General features: G+C 43.3%; 1 protein-coding gene across 6 annotated transcripts in view; it reads right to left on the bottom strand.

Moving 5' to 3' along the window:
* The window catches only part of tbc1d4 (TBC1 domain family, member 4), a 240678-nt gene extending 224851 nt beyond the window's left edge, over positions 1 to 15827 (bottom strand). For 2 of the 6 annotated variants that reach the window (XM_069890555.1, XM_069890556.1), the window contains exon 1: positions 14662 to 15826. In XM_069890555.1, coding sequence (XP_069746656.1) covers positions 14662 to 15072 — 411 coding nt within the window. In that variant the 5' untranslated portion in view covers positions 15073 to 15826. Of the gene's footprint in view, positions 1 to 14661 lie in introns of all 6 variants that reach the window. The other 4 variants (XM_069890558.1, XM_069890561.1, XR_011341992.1 and 1 more) reach the window with 3 other exon arrangements.
* Between the last annotated feature and the right edge of the window lie 74 nt (positions 15828 to 15901).

Genomic DNA, 15901 nt, shown 5'->3' with positions numbered 1-15901 from the left:
TTTACTGAATTAGAAAGAGAAAATAAATGCAAAAAAGATAGATAATAAATATTCCGGTATCCTAGAGCAAAAAAAGCGACTGTCCAGAGAACAAATACCCCTTTGTCATGTCAGAGCAGTACCCGATTAGTGTAAAATCTTGATAGCTGTTGGAAAAACAGTTCTTGAACCTGGAGTTAATGGCCTTCTGTTGTGACCATGGTGACAACATGGTGTCCTTCATAATGCTTTTTTGGATGCATTCAATGGCTGGGAGGTCAGAGCCTGTGATGCACCTGGCTATATTTATTACTTCCTGGAGCCTTCGGTGTTCCTTGGTTGTCAAATTCCCAAACCTGGCTGTGATGCAACCAGTCAGTGTACTTTCCACAATGTACTTGTAGAACTTTGATAGAATATTGAACAACATACCAAATGTTCTTAAATCAGTTAGAAAATAGAGGCGTTGGTGTGCCTTCACAGTTGCTTGATGTGTACAGGGTGTAGAGCAGGGGACTTAACACACAGCCTTGGGGTGCTCTTGTGTTGATAGTCAGCATGGAGGAGGTGACATTGTCAATTTGCAATGATTCTGCATGGAATTGGCAGGAATGTGAGGATAATAAAATGGGATTGGCATAGGATTAGCTTGATGGTTGACATGGACTCAATGGGCCAATGGGCCTGATTCAGCACTGTATAAGCTTTTTAAAGCTTGTTTTAACAAAGTTAACAATACCACAGAAACTCAAAAAAGTTGCAATCAGTGGGGAGAGAAGACTTGAAAGCAGGAGGAGGAGAATCTAGCCCTGAAAACAACACAGGCATCAGCAGTAATGCAGCTTAAACAAGCCCAAATTGGTTTTTTTCCAGTAAGTGTTTAATGAAATTCTGAAGCAGTCTCATTTTAAACCTATTTGGCAATGTCACCAAGAAAAATTGGAATTTGGCTGCTATGAGATCACATCAATTTACTGCATTGCGACAACCTAAAATCCTTCTCACGTTAATGAAAATATCGCTGCTTTATTACTGTTCTGGGTAAAGTGCGGACACTAACAAACTAAAAGGCTGGAGCAGTTCAGTTATGAGGAGAGACTGGAGAGGCTTGACCTGGAATGGAAGAGGATAAGAGGGGACATGATTGAGGCACATAAAATTATACAGGGTGCAGATAAGGCAGACTGCAGGAAACTTATCTCCCCATCAGAGGAAGATAAAACAAAAGATATGTTTAGATAAAAGGGGGGGGAAGAGATTCAGAGAGGAACTGGGGGGCACTTTTATCAGCTAGAGTGTGCTAACTAACTGGAATGCACTGCTCCAAGCTTGGGTCACTGACAGCATTTCGGAAGTATCTTGGTGACCATTTAAGTTGTGTACACATACGGGGCTGTGATCCAAGTGCTGGGCAATGAGGTTGATATGAAATGATATGGAATGGTCACTGCAGACAAGTTGGGCCTATTTTCATGGTGCACTGTTCTGAGATAAAGTGGCACAATTCTGCAACTGGTGAAGGAGTCAAAGGCAAATATTTTCAGGAAGGGTTTTGGGGAAATGGACAAAGGAGTTGGTAGGTCTCTCAAGAGAGCCACCAGAGGCTAGGGGTTTTGAATGGTATTTGTCTCCGCAATATTGTTCTACAGAGAGGTGAACAAAAAAAGATTTTTGGAGAGTGTTCCAATAGAGTGGGGCAAAATGTCTGGAAGTACAACTGTCAGTGAAGGCCTGTGGATGCAGAGTGAAATGCATTCCTGTCAAAATGGGGCAGGGAATAAAGTTGGCAAGGGCAAATCAAGATAGAGATTTCAGTCTGACAATTCAATCAGTCCCACTTCCACACCTGTTCCTTTACTGTTTTTTCCAGAGTTCCTTTTGCAACTTTTATCATCCTAATTCTACCCATGGATGCTGCCTATCCCATTGACTTCATCCAGCATCTCACTGTGAGCTCAAGACAGGTTAACTTGCCTGGATGCCATGCAAATCAATTCAGAGTAACTTGGTACACAAGATACTAAACAATTTAATTCTGTATATTCCCCACTTGTTCATTTGAAATAATCCTTATTTACATCAGGGTTTTAATTTCTCAATCAGTTTTACAAACATGAATCATTCTCTATCTGATAAATTCTTGTGTTGCTAAAAATTAAATAATATCAATACAGCATTGAATTTAATGGATGGCACAATTAAATAATCACAGGCAGGGCATGCTGGCAGTCAGAGAGATACAATTTGAACCAAGTAATTGGTTTGAACAAATAACTCCACTCTTAAACACAACTGATGGCTACAGGAAACATACATTTTTTCAGACAATTGTAGATGACAGATGTTTTACATATAAAAAAATAGATATATCTCTTTTACCTTTGCACATGCTATTTTCTCTGGACTCTGTGCCTTCCTGTTGCTTTGCCGCAGGATGACCAGATGACGTTTCAATCACAGAATTACAGGAAACAGTAGATCAGGTAGCATCATTAAAGTAAGAAACTGGGTTAACCTTCGTGGCCAAAAGTTTCTCTGATCAACTCCTGGTTTACTCTCAAGAGATCCACCTATCACTCACCAGTTAATTCATTAACTGATTGTGGACACCATTGGCTGGGATAGCATTTATAATCCATCTCTAATTTTTCTCTAAACTAAATTAATTGCCAGGAGATTTTATTTGGCAGCTAAGAATCCACAACATTGGTGGGTCTAGAGACACAAACTTTTCAGGCCAGATAAGGATCTCTGATTTCTTTCCCAAGATTGTCTCTGGTGAAAATAGTCAAAGTTTCCATCACTGAAATCAGGCCTTTTTCGTAATCTAAATTTATTCGCTTTACAATGCAAACTGCTGTGGTGGATCTTTAACTTGGTGTTTCTCTGTCAATAGTTCGCACCTTTTATGTTAGGCCTGTACCCTTGCCATGTGAGGCTGTGGTCCAGAAAACAGAATGCTAGAAGAACTCAATGGGTCTGTGGAATAGAAAAGATGTCTTGACAACATTTTGGGTCACAACCCTGCATCAGGGCTGAGAAAGAAGGAGAAAGATTACCAGTATGTAACAGAATGAGGGGTGAGAATATTGGTAATAGAAGCTGGCAGCTGATAGGTGGAATCAATTGGGCAATAGATGACGGAGCGAGAGAATAGATGGAGGTTGTGAGGGGGGGGGGATAAAGAGGCTGGTGAGTGCTAGGTGGATCCAGATGGGGAGGAGATGACAGGGAAGATGAAACCAGGTCAAGGAAGGGAGTGTAAGAAAAGAGAACTAGGTGGATAAAAAGTAGAACATCTATGGAAAATTCAATTTTCGTACAAGTGGGTTTCAAGTTACCTCAACAGAATATGAAATAATACCATGGCTCACTGGCTATTTCCAGCACTGTATTCCTATTTCAAATATTTAACATATCTCTTCAATAGTTGACCTGGAAATTTAATTGCAATATGCACAGTTATGTGTCCTATTTATTGTGTAATTATTGCATCATGAAGTTACTTATGCTTGCTCTATGTATAAAGCACACAATGCAAAGAGGCACTCGGACATGATCATCATCCAACAGCAGCAATAAATCTTTGTACAGTGTCAGAGGGACTTGAAGAGTATAAAATATGCAACAAAAAAAATCTTAAGAAATAAATTGGAAGGGCTAAAAAAAAGACATGAGGTTGCTTTGGCAGACAAGGTGAAGGAAAATCCAAAGGGCTTCTACAGGCATATTAAGACCAAAATGATAGTATAGGGCAAAATTGCTTCTTTTGAAGAGCAGGGTGGTCGGCAATGTATGGAGCCAAAGGAGATGGCGAGAGCTTAAATGGTGTTTTTTGCATGCGTGTCTACTCAAGAAACTGGCGCAGAGTCTATAGGAAGGATATCAATTAGACTGAAAGAAGGCAGAGGAGATTCATAAGGACTGTGTCAGGCCTTGAAGAACTAAGCTGCATGGAAAGGCAAAACAAGTTCGGACTTTATTCCCTGGATTGCAGAAGAATGAGGGGAAATTTGATAGAGGTATACAAAATTATGAGGGGGAAAGATAAAGTAAATGCAAGCAAGCATTTTCCACTGAGGTTAGGTGAGATTAAAAAAAAACTAGAGGACATGGGGAAAACTAGAGGACAAAGGGGAAAAATTAAAGGGAACATTAATTCACACAGAGCATGGTGGAAATGTGGAACATGCTGCAAGCTGAATTGGTATATGCAGGCTCAATTTTGACATTTACGAAAAATTTGGACAGGTACATGGAGGGAGTGGTTATAGAGGGATACGGTCCAGGTGCAGGTCAGTAGGACTCAGCAGAAAAATAGGTCAGCACAGACGAGAAGGGCCAAGGTGCTTGTTTCTGTGCTGTAATGTTCTATGACAATGACTTAAAGTGACTGCTGGTGCAAAAGGATCTCTAAGCCCAATGATTTCACATGTTGGGAACTAAACACAGATTTTGTTTGAGACAAGGTCAAAGGGAAGAAGAAGAAATCTTGAAACTATGTAGAAAGGCAGCAGGAGCAGTTGTTGCTGGGGAAATTGAAGACAGTGGAGAAGTACATTTTCACCTCAATCCAAGACAGCATTTATAACAATTCGCTACTGCACAAGATTGTACAAAGGGACTTTGCTTTTAAGTTGATGCTCATGTTTTTTTTTAAGTTACCGAAACTAGTACACAAGATAAATAAACATGGTTATTCAGTTTGTCCCATCAAACTCCCATTGCATCTCAGTGAAATCATGCAACCTTTTCTTAATTCAGTCCAAAATCTTACTTAGCCATGCATTCCAAGTAGTGGTAATTAGAATCATGGAATTGCTGGTGCAGGGAAGAAGGCCACTCAGCCTATCAAGTCTTTGCTGCAGGACTTTCTTTCTCCAACCTCACCTTTCACCAACTGGAAATTAAGTTCCAACTGATGCATTTCCTTTTATTTTTTTTCTTGAAAATGGTGTTTCATGGATACCTTTTCAACCAGTGACATATCTTGGGAAAATAGCGTCTATGGCAAGCACTGAAATTTCACCTTCCCTGTTATTTTACTTGCTTCAGCTCTTCACCCTGCAAACATTCCTCGCTACCGCCCTACCATCTACTTTGCCTTCCCTACCTGTCCTCACTGCTATAGAACCCAAAAATAGTTACATCCAACATTATGTTGGGTATATTGAGATATTGGAAAATAATCTACACCTTAAAAAACATGACAGTCATTTCAATTAAATAAAACCCTCTGCTGACCTCAAAGGCCAGCATTTGCTGAATGAAAGCAGTGATCAGCGTTCCCCAGGCCAGAGTGGCCAAAGTTAAAGCTGTTGAGTGGCTGTCACTATCCCCGCAGGCACCCTCTTTTACCGTCAGCGGAAAGGTGACTCTCGGCGCAAAGCAACCAGTGGGAGAGAAGCTGGAAGATGCCGAAGCCCACGCTCAAACACATCCTTCAGCGCACACCCTCCTCAGCCCTGGCTCCAACAGGGGACAGAGGAGGGTTCAGAGTCAGGCATCAGGAGCTCTGGTGTAGGCCGAGGGGAGGGTTCAGAGTCGGGCGTCGGGAGCTCTGGTCACCCTAGATACACCTATGTTTCTCCAAACATGTGATGTTGCATATTTGCATTGTTCATGATTCATACAGTTGATGATGTAAAATGTTTCAATCCTATGCACACAGTGATTAGCTCCCACCACTTCAAAAGGAAATGTGCTGGAGAAAGTGGAATCATTCTTCAGAATGAGAACATAATGATCATACAAGATGGAAGGCCACAGAGCTTATTTGTTACTCCTTTCAGCATTCCTTCACATGCATACCACTGAGTGGTAATAAAAAGAGAATTAGAACATCCCATAGGGAAATGAAATAATTAGAGGGAACATCAATAAATCAGAAAGCCCAATAAAACTTTTTTACAATTCAAATTAAGTTCAGCATGAGACAAAATGGGAAAAGAGCTTTCCACTTCATCTCTCAAACATGGTTGGGGGATGTGGTGACTATATAGTATTCAAACAAAAAAGTAAAATTCAAAAGGTGAATGTAAAGAGAAAAATGAAGGATGCCAATCAAATAACAGACAGTAATCGCAAAGTATAGATTGAGTTGGACAATAAAAGTGAAGACCAACAATCATCAGAATACAGAAAATGCATCAGTTATATCAAAACGACAAACTCATTTGGCATTCTTATTAGGTAGCTCATGGAGACCATGGTTTCTTGTTGAATGCATCTCAGTCCTGTCACTATCCAAGATCAACTGACATACAATTTGTTTAAATAAAAGTTAAAACACAATACTGGAGAAACTCAGAAGGTCAAACAGTGTGCTTTATTTCATGAAGGTATGGAAAAATGTCAGCAGGTGCCCGAATAAAAGAGTAAAGGGGAGAGGGGTGGTAGGAGGAAATAGGTGGAGAAGGGAGAGAGGGCACAGCAGCAAGCAAGAGGAGGAGGGATGGCTGGGTGAATAGAGAGTGAAGGGGTGGGGGAGGGAAGGGGAGGGGGAAAGGAGAGCAGGTTAGCAGAAACCAGAGAAGTCGATGTTAATACCATCCAGCTGGAGAGTGCCCAGATGGAAAATCAGGCGTCGTTCCTCTAATTTAACTATGACCATATAAATTGGCCAAGTACAGGCATACCCTGTATAACACGGCTTTGAAAAGCGCAGGTTTTCATGTAACGCGGTTTGAAATTTCCGACCCAGTTTTAAACTTGCGTCGTTAAAGTTTTATTGTTGTTGCTATTTGAACCACCTCATAATACTCTGCAAGACTCTACTATAAAATTTTTGAAATATTGGCACTGAGCTGTGGAATAGAGAGAGTTAAGTGGCTGTGTTGAAAGTTATTGCTGCCCCCGCTGTGATCGGGCTCCCTGCACTGTCCTGAGGCACACTGCCTTACACTGATGGGAATCTGGGTTTTTTTTCCCCCATTTCTGCTCAGGTGTGGCAGACCAAACCACTGAACAGTTTGTGTGGAGGGAACCCCCTGGAACTTGCTGTGGAATAGAGAAAGTGGCTGCGTTGAAAGTTATTGCTGTCCCCACTGTGATGGGGCTCCCAGCACTATCCCGCGGTGGTATTGATGTAAATTTGGTGAAAGTCTCATGTGGCCGATTTGACGCAAGTCTTTTTAAATTTAGACATCAGCATTAGACAAATATTTTCTTAAATAAACAATAAAGATCAGTTTTTTGTATCCCCTTCAGAGGATTGGAATGTATTCCATTAAAGTGCATTGTAATAATGCTTTGAACAGTGTGGTTTTCCATTACACTGAACTTGCTTGGAACATATCAACTGTTCTGATCATTTTCTATATTGGAAACACATTATTAAGCAAATGGAAGCTCTCATACCAACCTCAGCAAGGCTGATATGTCGGATACCTCCGTTGCTGGATCCTACAGGCTCATCCCTCCCACCTCCACTCCTTACCCTTCTCTATAACCCTCACACCTCTCCCAATTCAACCCCAAACTCCTCCCTTGAGTTCCCCCCTTCTTAAACCCCCCACAACCATCAGACCCAAACTTCTGTGATTGCCTCTGACCCCTACCCTCTAACCTCCCCTACCTACCACCTCTACCCTCTGAAATGCCACATCTCTCCCTCTGACATCCCCATCCCTTCACCTCCCCCCTGATTCTCCTACCCTCCTCCCCAAACATCATCCACCACACTGACTTCCACTCTTGGTCCTTATCATCCCATCTGACCTTCCCCTCTCAGAGCGGAATACTCTGTCCTCAGTTGAGACCTCACCTTAGTCCCCCTTCATCCACACCTCAATGAGGTCCACACACCTGTTATCTCTATCTCTCTGCTCACGTCTTCCACCATGATTCTTCCCCCCCCCCCCACCCATTGAAGACCCCTTTTCCCACCTTAAGCCTTCTTCCTCCTCATGGACACCATATCCTGGCCATCTGCCAACTCTAAATCTTTACATTTCCAACTGCAGCTGAGACAGCAACCATCTCAACTTCACCACTCCCCTCCTTTATTCTAATCTCACCTCCTCTGAATCCTTTGCCCTCCACTCTCCGCACAAATCCCAACCTCACTATGAAACCCACAGACAAGGGTGGTGCTGTTGTAGTCTGGCACACTGACCTCTAGCTTACTGAAGCTAGACAACAGCTCTTAGACACCTCCTCTACTTACCCATTCAACAGGATCCTACTAAAGAACATCAAGCCATCATCTCATGTACCATCTCTAATCTCAGCACTTCTGGTCATCGCCCTCCCAAGGTCTCCAACCTCATTGTTTCCCATTACCACAGTGCCTGGTTCTACCTCCTAGCAAAGATACAAAATTGCAATTACCTAGGTTGGCCCATTGTTTCCCCATCTCCTGCCCCACTGAACTAGCATCATCTTCCCTCATCTCCATTTTCCCCCCTCCCTGTCCAGTCTCTCCCTACCTACATCAACGATACCTCACGTGCCCTCCATCTCTTCAATAACTTCCAATTCTCTGAAATTGACTGCCTCAGTTTTACTATGGACATCCAATCTCTCTACATCTCCATTCACAATACCGAAGATCACAAAGCCTTTTGTTTCTTTCTTAACAACAGACCAGTTTCTCTCCATTTCCACCCTCCTCCACCTTGTCAAATTTGTTCTTATCCTCAATAACATCTCTTTTGACTCATCCAACTTTCTCCCACTCAAAACAGTAGCCATGTCTACCCATATGGGTCACAGCTATGCTTGCCTTTTTGTTGGCTTTGAGGAGAAATCCACGCTGCAACCCTACACAGGCAAGGCTCCTCAACTCTTCCTCCACTACATTGGTGCTGCCTCATGCACCATGATGAGATTGTCAACTTTATTCACTTTGCTGCAAACTTTCACCCCAGTCTCAAGTTCATTTGGTCCATCTCTGCCAACACTCTCCCTTTTCTTGATCTCTCTGGCTCCATCACAGGAGATAAACTTTCAACAGACATTTTTTACAAATCTACCAGCTCCCATAACTACACTTCTATAAATCTAGTTTCATGCAAGGATTCTATTCCTTTATTTCAATCCCTCCGTCTCCATCGCATCTGTTCCCAAGGAGAGATCTTCTAGTCCAGATCATCTGAGATGCCTTCCTTATTCAAAAAATGTGGCTTCCCTTCTACCACTATCAACTCAGCCTTACCCGCATTTCATCTATTTCCCACACATCTGCCCTGGCCCCCTCTGCCCCAGGATGCAACAAGAACAGGATTACCCTCATCCTCACCTGCCACCACACCAGGGTGCACATCCATATATAATCCTCTACAATTTCCATCATTTACAATATGATCCCACCTCCAAACACATTTTCATCTCTCCTCCCATCTCTGCCTTTTGTAGGGTCGGCTCCCTCTGTGACCTCTTCTTCTACTTATCCCTATCCATTAACTGCCGCCTTGGCACCATCCCCTGTGACCACAGGAAATTCCACACTTGCACCCACACCTCTTCCCTCACCACCATTCTGGGGTCCCAAACAGTCTGTCCAAGAGAAGCAACACTTCATTTGCAAATCTGCAGGAATCATCGATTACATCCCACCTTCTCTACGTTGGAGAAACTAGATGTAGACGAGGAGATTGCTTCGCGAAACACCTTTGTTCTGTCAGTACCAATGACAGGAATCTCCCAGTGACCAACCATTTCAATTCTATGTCCTGCTCCCATGCAGACATGTCTGTCCATGCCCTCATGCAGCCAAACTATGGCCATCCAGAAATTAGAAGAGCAACACCTAATTTTCCAACTCAGCACTCCCAAACTGGTTGCCAATAACATTGACTTCTCCAGTTACTACTCGACCACTAGTTCACCTTCTCTTCCCTATCCTGGTTTCCATTCCTCCAGCTCTCCACCACCCTTCCCTTTCCATTCACAGATCGATGCCCCCTCCCGTTTTCTGTGGTGTCCTTCCTCCCTTATCAATCTATTATCTCATACCTGTGCTCCTCTCCCCGCTATTTTATCCAGACACCTGCATACATTTTGCCTATACCTTGATGAAGGGCTCAAGCCCAAAACATTGGGTATGTATCTTTATCTTTGTTATATAAAGTGCGCGGTATGACCTGCTGAGTTTCTCCAGCATTGTGTTTCTACCTCAATCACTGCAGACTTTGGTGAATTACTCACACATGGAAGCAATTCAGTTTCTACTGGGATTATGCCAGTGTGGTTCTGGCCCTCACCAACCACAGGCAGTATCATTCCACCTGTTGATGCATTCGAACTGTGCAACAAAGATTTACTCTTGAAATGATTTTAACCAAAAGCAATAGTATGCCTGTTGGAGAACTCAAAAGGAGTTCAGAACTGAAAACAACAGAAACTATTTTGGTGAATCTTGGCTCTGCACAATAAATGAAAGACATTTCATTTCATTCCAGATTCAAAGCGATCATTTGCTGTAATATGGTGGTTTTCCAATCTTTTACTTCCCACTCACATGGGATGGCCTAGGGATTAAGTAATCCCTAAGCCATCGGTGTACAGTGATTAGTAAGGGATTGCTTAAGGTGGGATGTGAGTGGGAAGGGAAGGTTGAGAATCACTGCTCTAGGCCCAATTGTTACTGAAATATTTTGTTTGAGAAAAATAGTCTTTGGCCCATATCCTTTGGAGTTATGAAACCCTGCACATAATGAGTCAAATAGGTACGATTAAAACAGTGGTTTTCAAACTTTTACTTTCACTGGTGGAGGTAGGAGATATCGGGGACCAGCGGCGGGGGGATGTGTCGGAGACCCGTGGCGGCATTGGGGGAGGTGTCGGGACCAGCAGTGATGGTGGGGCGGTGTTGGGACCAGCGGCGGTGGAGAGGGGTCGAGACTGCTGACGGTGGGGAGGTATCGGGACCGGCATTATGCTGATGCTACTGTGCTTCTTAGTTTCATTGTTCCAAAAACCAAAAACATCCAAAGAACAAAAAACATTTGGTCCCAAGCATTTCGGATACGGAGTCCTCTCCCTGTATCTCAAATGAGATATTCATAGGCATCACTTTACTGATTCAAAGTTATTACAGCATCTTATAAACTATCAAGTCTTCATATATCTTGCAAAATTTTCACATCAGATATATTCGAGTAGGAATGCACTATGATTAGTTTTAATCCACTGATGCATTGAATGGCAGTGATTAATTAACAGAACCCTCTGGGTGATCCTGACCTAGTTGGTAAACTAGATTCAAGGATGCAGCAACCAGTAGCATCAATCTGGAGGAGTATACAACATCAGTGACTAGCTACATCAGTAAGTGTTTGGATGATGTCACTGTGTCCAAGATCATCATAACCTGCTCCAAACAGAAGCCATGGATGACAGAGGAGGTGCATATGCTACTCAGGAACTGAGACATGGTCTTCAAACCAGACAACAAGGTAGCCCTAGCTATTGCAAGAACCAAACTGTCTACGGCCATCAGCAAAGCAAAGCAAAGCATGCCCAGTGCATTCACAGTCACTTCCTGGACAGTAAGGACACACAATGCACATGGAAGGGCATCCAAGATATCACCAACCACAAGACTATACCATCTGTGATGCCTTCCTTCCAACGATTACGCGCGCTTGAGGTGAAAAATGACGTAGCAGCGAAGAAGACCTCCGCTCCTCCAAATGATCAGGTGCTGTGTCTTGCAGAGGCCGATGTGAAAGCAAGGTCAACCCATGGAAAGCTGCTGGACCAGATAAAATTCTTGACAGAGGGTTGTGTGGTTCAGCTAGCAGATGTTCTCACTAACATCTTTAGCATCTCCCTGAGAAGCGCCATGTTCCCAACATGCTTCAAAGCCACCACCATTGTTCTCGTGCCGAAGAAGTCGTCTGCTGGACCCCCTGCAGTTCGCATACAGATCCAACTGCTCTACAGATGATGCCATCGCCACCACCCTCCATCCATCTAGCCCTCAACCACCTGGAAAATAAGGACTCATATGTTCAACTGCTGATTATCGACTTCAGCTCGGGATTCAACACAATTATACCTCAGTACGGTTTAAGGAAGTTGAGCCTACTAGGTCTAAACACCTCCCCTCTGCAACTGAATTCTTGACTTCCCGTTGGGGAGACCTGAGGCAGTGCGGATCAGTAACAGCACTTCCAAGACCATCACACTGAGTACTGGGGCCTCCCAGGGCTGTGCGCTAATCTGTGTTCACTCTGCTGACCCATGACTGTGCAGCTAAACACAGCTCAAACCATATCATCAAGTTTGCTGACGACACGACCGTGGTGGGCCTTATTAGTAAGAATGAGGATTCAGCGATGCAGAAATGAGGTGCAGTCACTAACAGACTAATGCAGAGCCAACAACCTGTATCTGAACTTTAAAAAAAAACAAAAGAAATGGTTGTCGACTTCAAGAGTGCTGGGGGGGTGGGGTACTGCAGCACCCGGATCTCTGCATCCAGATCGGGCAACAGCTTTTTCTCCCAAGCCATCAGATCCTGAATTCCCCAAACATTTCACGATAGGGTTTCATGGACTGTTAATGCACAAGCCTTAATATTTTGAATGTGTTTAACTGCTCTAACTTATATTGTTGTAAATAATGGTGCATGGAGAAATGCCATCTCCTCTTTACCATGTGAGCATGGAATGAACAATAAACAAAGGTGACTTGACTTGACTTGAGATCATAATCAAACCTTTAAATCCGGATGCAGTTATCAAAACTAAGGGCTCTTGTACTGAATTGCAAACATTGCCAATACTGTTTAGAACTTTATACTGTATATAAAAGAGTAATGAGCTGTTATATTGGATGTAAACTACACTATACAGAGAAAGCAATATTACACCATTCCAAAGTTAGAGATCTGGCAACTAACACAGTGTGTTCAGAATTAGATTGTATAAATGTTTCAATGGAAAAGTACAGAAAACACTTTGTTTCACAGGCAGTGTTAATGCAATCCATTTCCAAATATAGTACAACATTACGGAATTCCATTCTGACACACTGCTGCTACCGATGGATCCTAATTTTAGATTCAAAGTTAGACATCAGTTGCAGAGCTGGAATCGAACAGCTCCACTGTGTTACCTTTGCCATTCTAAAATCTTTGAACACTTCACTCAGGATAATTCTCATGCATTACGAAGTAGAAAATTATGTTTTTGCAAAAAGTGCTGGCAATTGACAAAGAAAACTAAGCTAACCAAATGTAAACAGTATTTTTCATTGACTGATATCAAATTAAACTGGGGATAAAATCTTGGTATACTATGCACACAAGTACACCGTGTCTCAATTCAGTCTCACATACCCAGGTACAGTACACCAATTCTCACTGGCTGCTTGCAATGAGGACATACTCCTCTGTACTCCATCATTATTCCTTCTCACACAGAATGCCAGCTATTTAGCTTTCACCTGTGGGTTTAAAACCCACAGCAAAGTAGTGAACAATATAATCATTCTACACCAGTATAAGTGCTGGAAATAATCTCAATGCCAAGAACACAGTTTAGAACTCTCCACAAAATACCAGAACTTTGCAAAGGTTTTGCACACAGTCCAACTCACCTGATCTTGGTCAATTATTTCTGGTATGACTATCAAGAGTTAGTCTCAACAAACTTTAAACTCGATTTCCCGAAGTAATTTACATTTATACTTGGTTTTTACTTAACATTTAATGTAATGCTAGCTGTTTCTAATTTCTTCACAGTTCACTAAAATGCTCAAACTTTAAGTTTTTAATTGAAAAAGTACAATGGTGCACCGGTCATTTGACATAAAGTGATGTTAGGAGGAGTACATCTAAATTCATTTTTTAAATATATGCACGCATATGTACATTAACACACACACACCCCCCAAATATTAAGGATGCATTAATGATTTATACCAACCATTCTCAATGGGGACCCTATGGCCGCCTGGGGACTACAGCATACTTACATTACCTGAGTTTTTCTTTTCACCTCAGGTAACATAGATCTTAATTTATGGCTTTTTTTAATGAAGTTGGTAGGAGAGAAGTACGGAAGAAACCCAAACTTGACTGCTTCACAGGGAAAGTGGGCCCATAAATTTTCAAAATAGTCCTCAGGGGGCCATAGTCCAAACAGAAAAGGTTGAGAATGGTTGATTTATACAAAACTGTTTTGCATATTTTTTTTTGGTGTAAATTTGTTTGGCAATGATTAACTAACGATATCAAAATAATCCACACCGCAAAGCAGCAAATATGTTCTGTGCCATTGTACTGAAGGAAGATCTATTTCTACAAAAAAAATAACCATTTGATCATTTGTTTGTGTTTCGTGGAACAACTTGGAAACAGTCAGTCGAATAACTTCATTTACTTTTGTACAAAAGATCCCTCATAAAATGTTCTTCCTCTACATCACTGAAACTTGTAGTTGCAATTAAGTGTTTCATTTGCACTTGTGGCTGTTAAAATAAGTTACATTGAAACATTTCTCTTCGTTACATGAGGAGGAACTATTTCATTTCAACGCCAGGTTGAAAATCCAGTTGTGTATTTTTGGCAGTGAATGGACATATGTGTCCACAGTAAGTAGGTCACGACCAGCATGCACTGGGACACATGATATGAGGGTTTATTGTCATGTAGAGAATTACAATAGATGCAGTGAAATTCTGACACGTTAAATGTAATGCCATGCTTGTCCTTCGCAGTCAGTCACCTACCTGGTTCGGGTCAGTGCCTCTGAAAACATGGCAGGCCATCTCGGTCTCGGGGTTGTCAGGCTGGGTCCTGATGAGATAGGCAAAGTAGGTGAGGTCATGACTGTTGTGGATGAACCGGATGATATGCTGCGCCTTGTGCTCGAAGATGAAGACGGAGGAGTTACTGCTGGTGGCGTGGGGCACACACCTGACCAGAGGTGGGCTGAGAATGAGGAGGACCTCCCGCGCAGCCAAGGACGACCCTTGCTCCTGCTTCTCGCAGCGCCTGCGAATCTCAGCCATCAGCCAGGGCAACATGGGCAAGGTGGTCCGGCTGTCCAGCGTGGAGCAGCCCATGTACCATAGGGCAAACCTCTTCTCAGGCCGGCTGCCTTCTTCCGACCCCAGTGGGTTACACTTGCTAGGCTCCATTCTGCAAAGGGCGGCTTATTTCTTCCTCCCAGCTGCGGACGATTGATCCCGAGTTACGGCTATTGAAGAATGACACGTGGGAGGAGGGCGTCACTGAAAAACCCTTGCAGGGCATCAGACCATTTCCTTCCCAGCGATCGCTGTCACCATGCAGAAGCCCACTTTTACCGTGATTTGCCCAATCTCCCGAAAGCCCCGGGCGTTGTATTGTCAGGGCTCCGTCCACTATCGCTTGCGATTACATAACGACCGACCCACCAACGTCGATATCCTTGCGGGGTTTTTTTGTTGGGGGGGGAACAATTATTACAACCTTTAAAAAAAAGTCAAATGCAAGAATCTCGAGCCCGTGTGCTCTAAGATTAATGCAAGGGTTTGAACTGGAGGTGGAGGGTGGGGAGAGTCAATCTTGCACCCAGTTCGCTTTAGCTCATGACAGATGAGCTAAAAAAAAAATGGGCAAGGAAAATATTGCAACTTTCTTCCTTGAAAAATTAAGCGATGCACTGAAAACGTGGCCTTCTTTGGAGAGTTCCTGCCGCTAGTCTATTTCTCGGTGCGCGGGGAAAGTCAGCCCATTGCTGGGGGGTCCCAGGGAGCAGAGAAATCCGGGCTGAGCGGGGGACCCCGCTGCAGGGCATTGCCCAACCCTCTCGCTCACTTCCAGTGCTTGCCTCGCTCGCTGCCGCGTCCCCAACCACTGCTTCGGCTGGAGAGCTCGGGCTTTGGCCGCAAGTCGGGAGGAGGAGGAGGAGATAAAGGAGGGTTTGGTTTGCTGCGCGTTTGGCTGGAAATCGACCGGGCTGCTTGCGTGCGGCGAGAGGGGAGG

This window comes from Narcine bancroftii, chromosome 7, assembly GCF_036971445.1.
Source record: "Narcine bancroftii isolate sNarBan1 chromosome 7, sNarBan1.hap1, whole genome shotgun sequence".
NCBI lineage: Eukaryota > Metazoa > Chordata > Chondrichthyes > Torpediniformes > Narcinidae > Narcine > Narcine bancroftii.
Note: the sequence above shows the minus strand (reverse complement) of the source record. Positions and strands in the feature narration are given on the sequence as shown.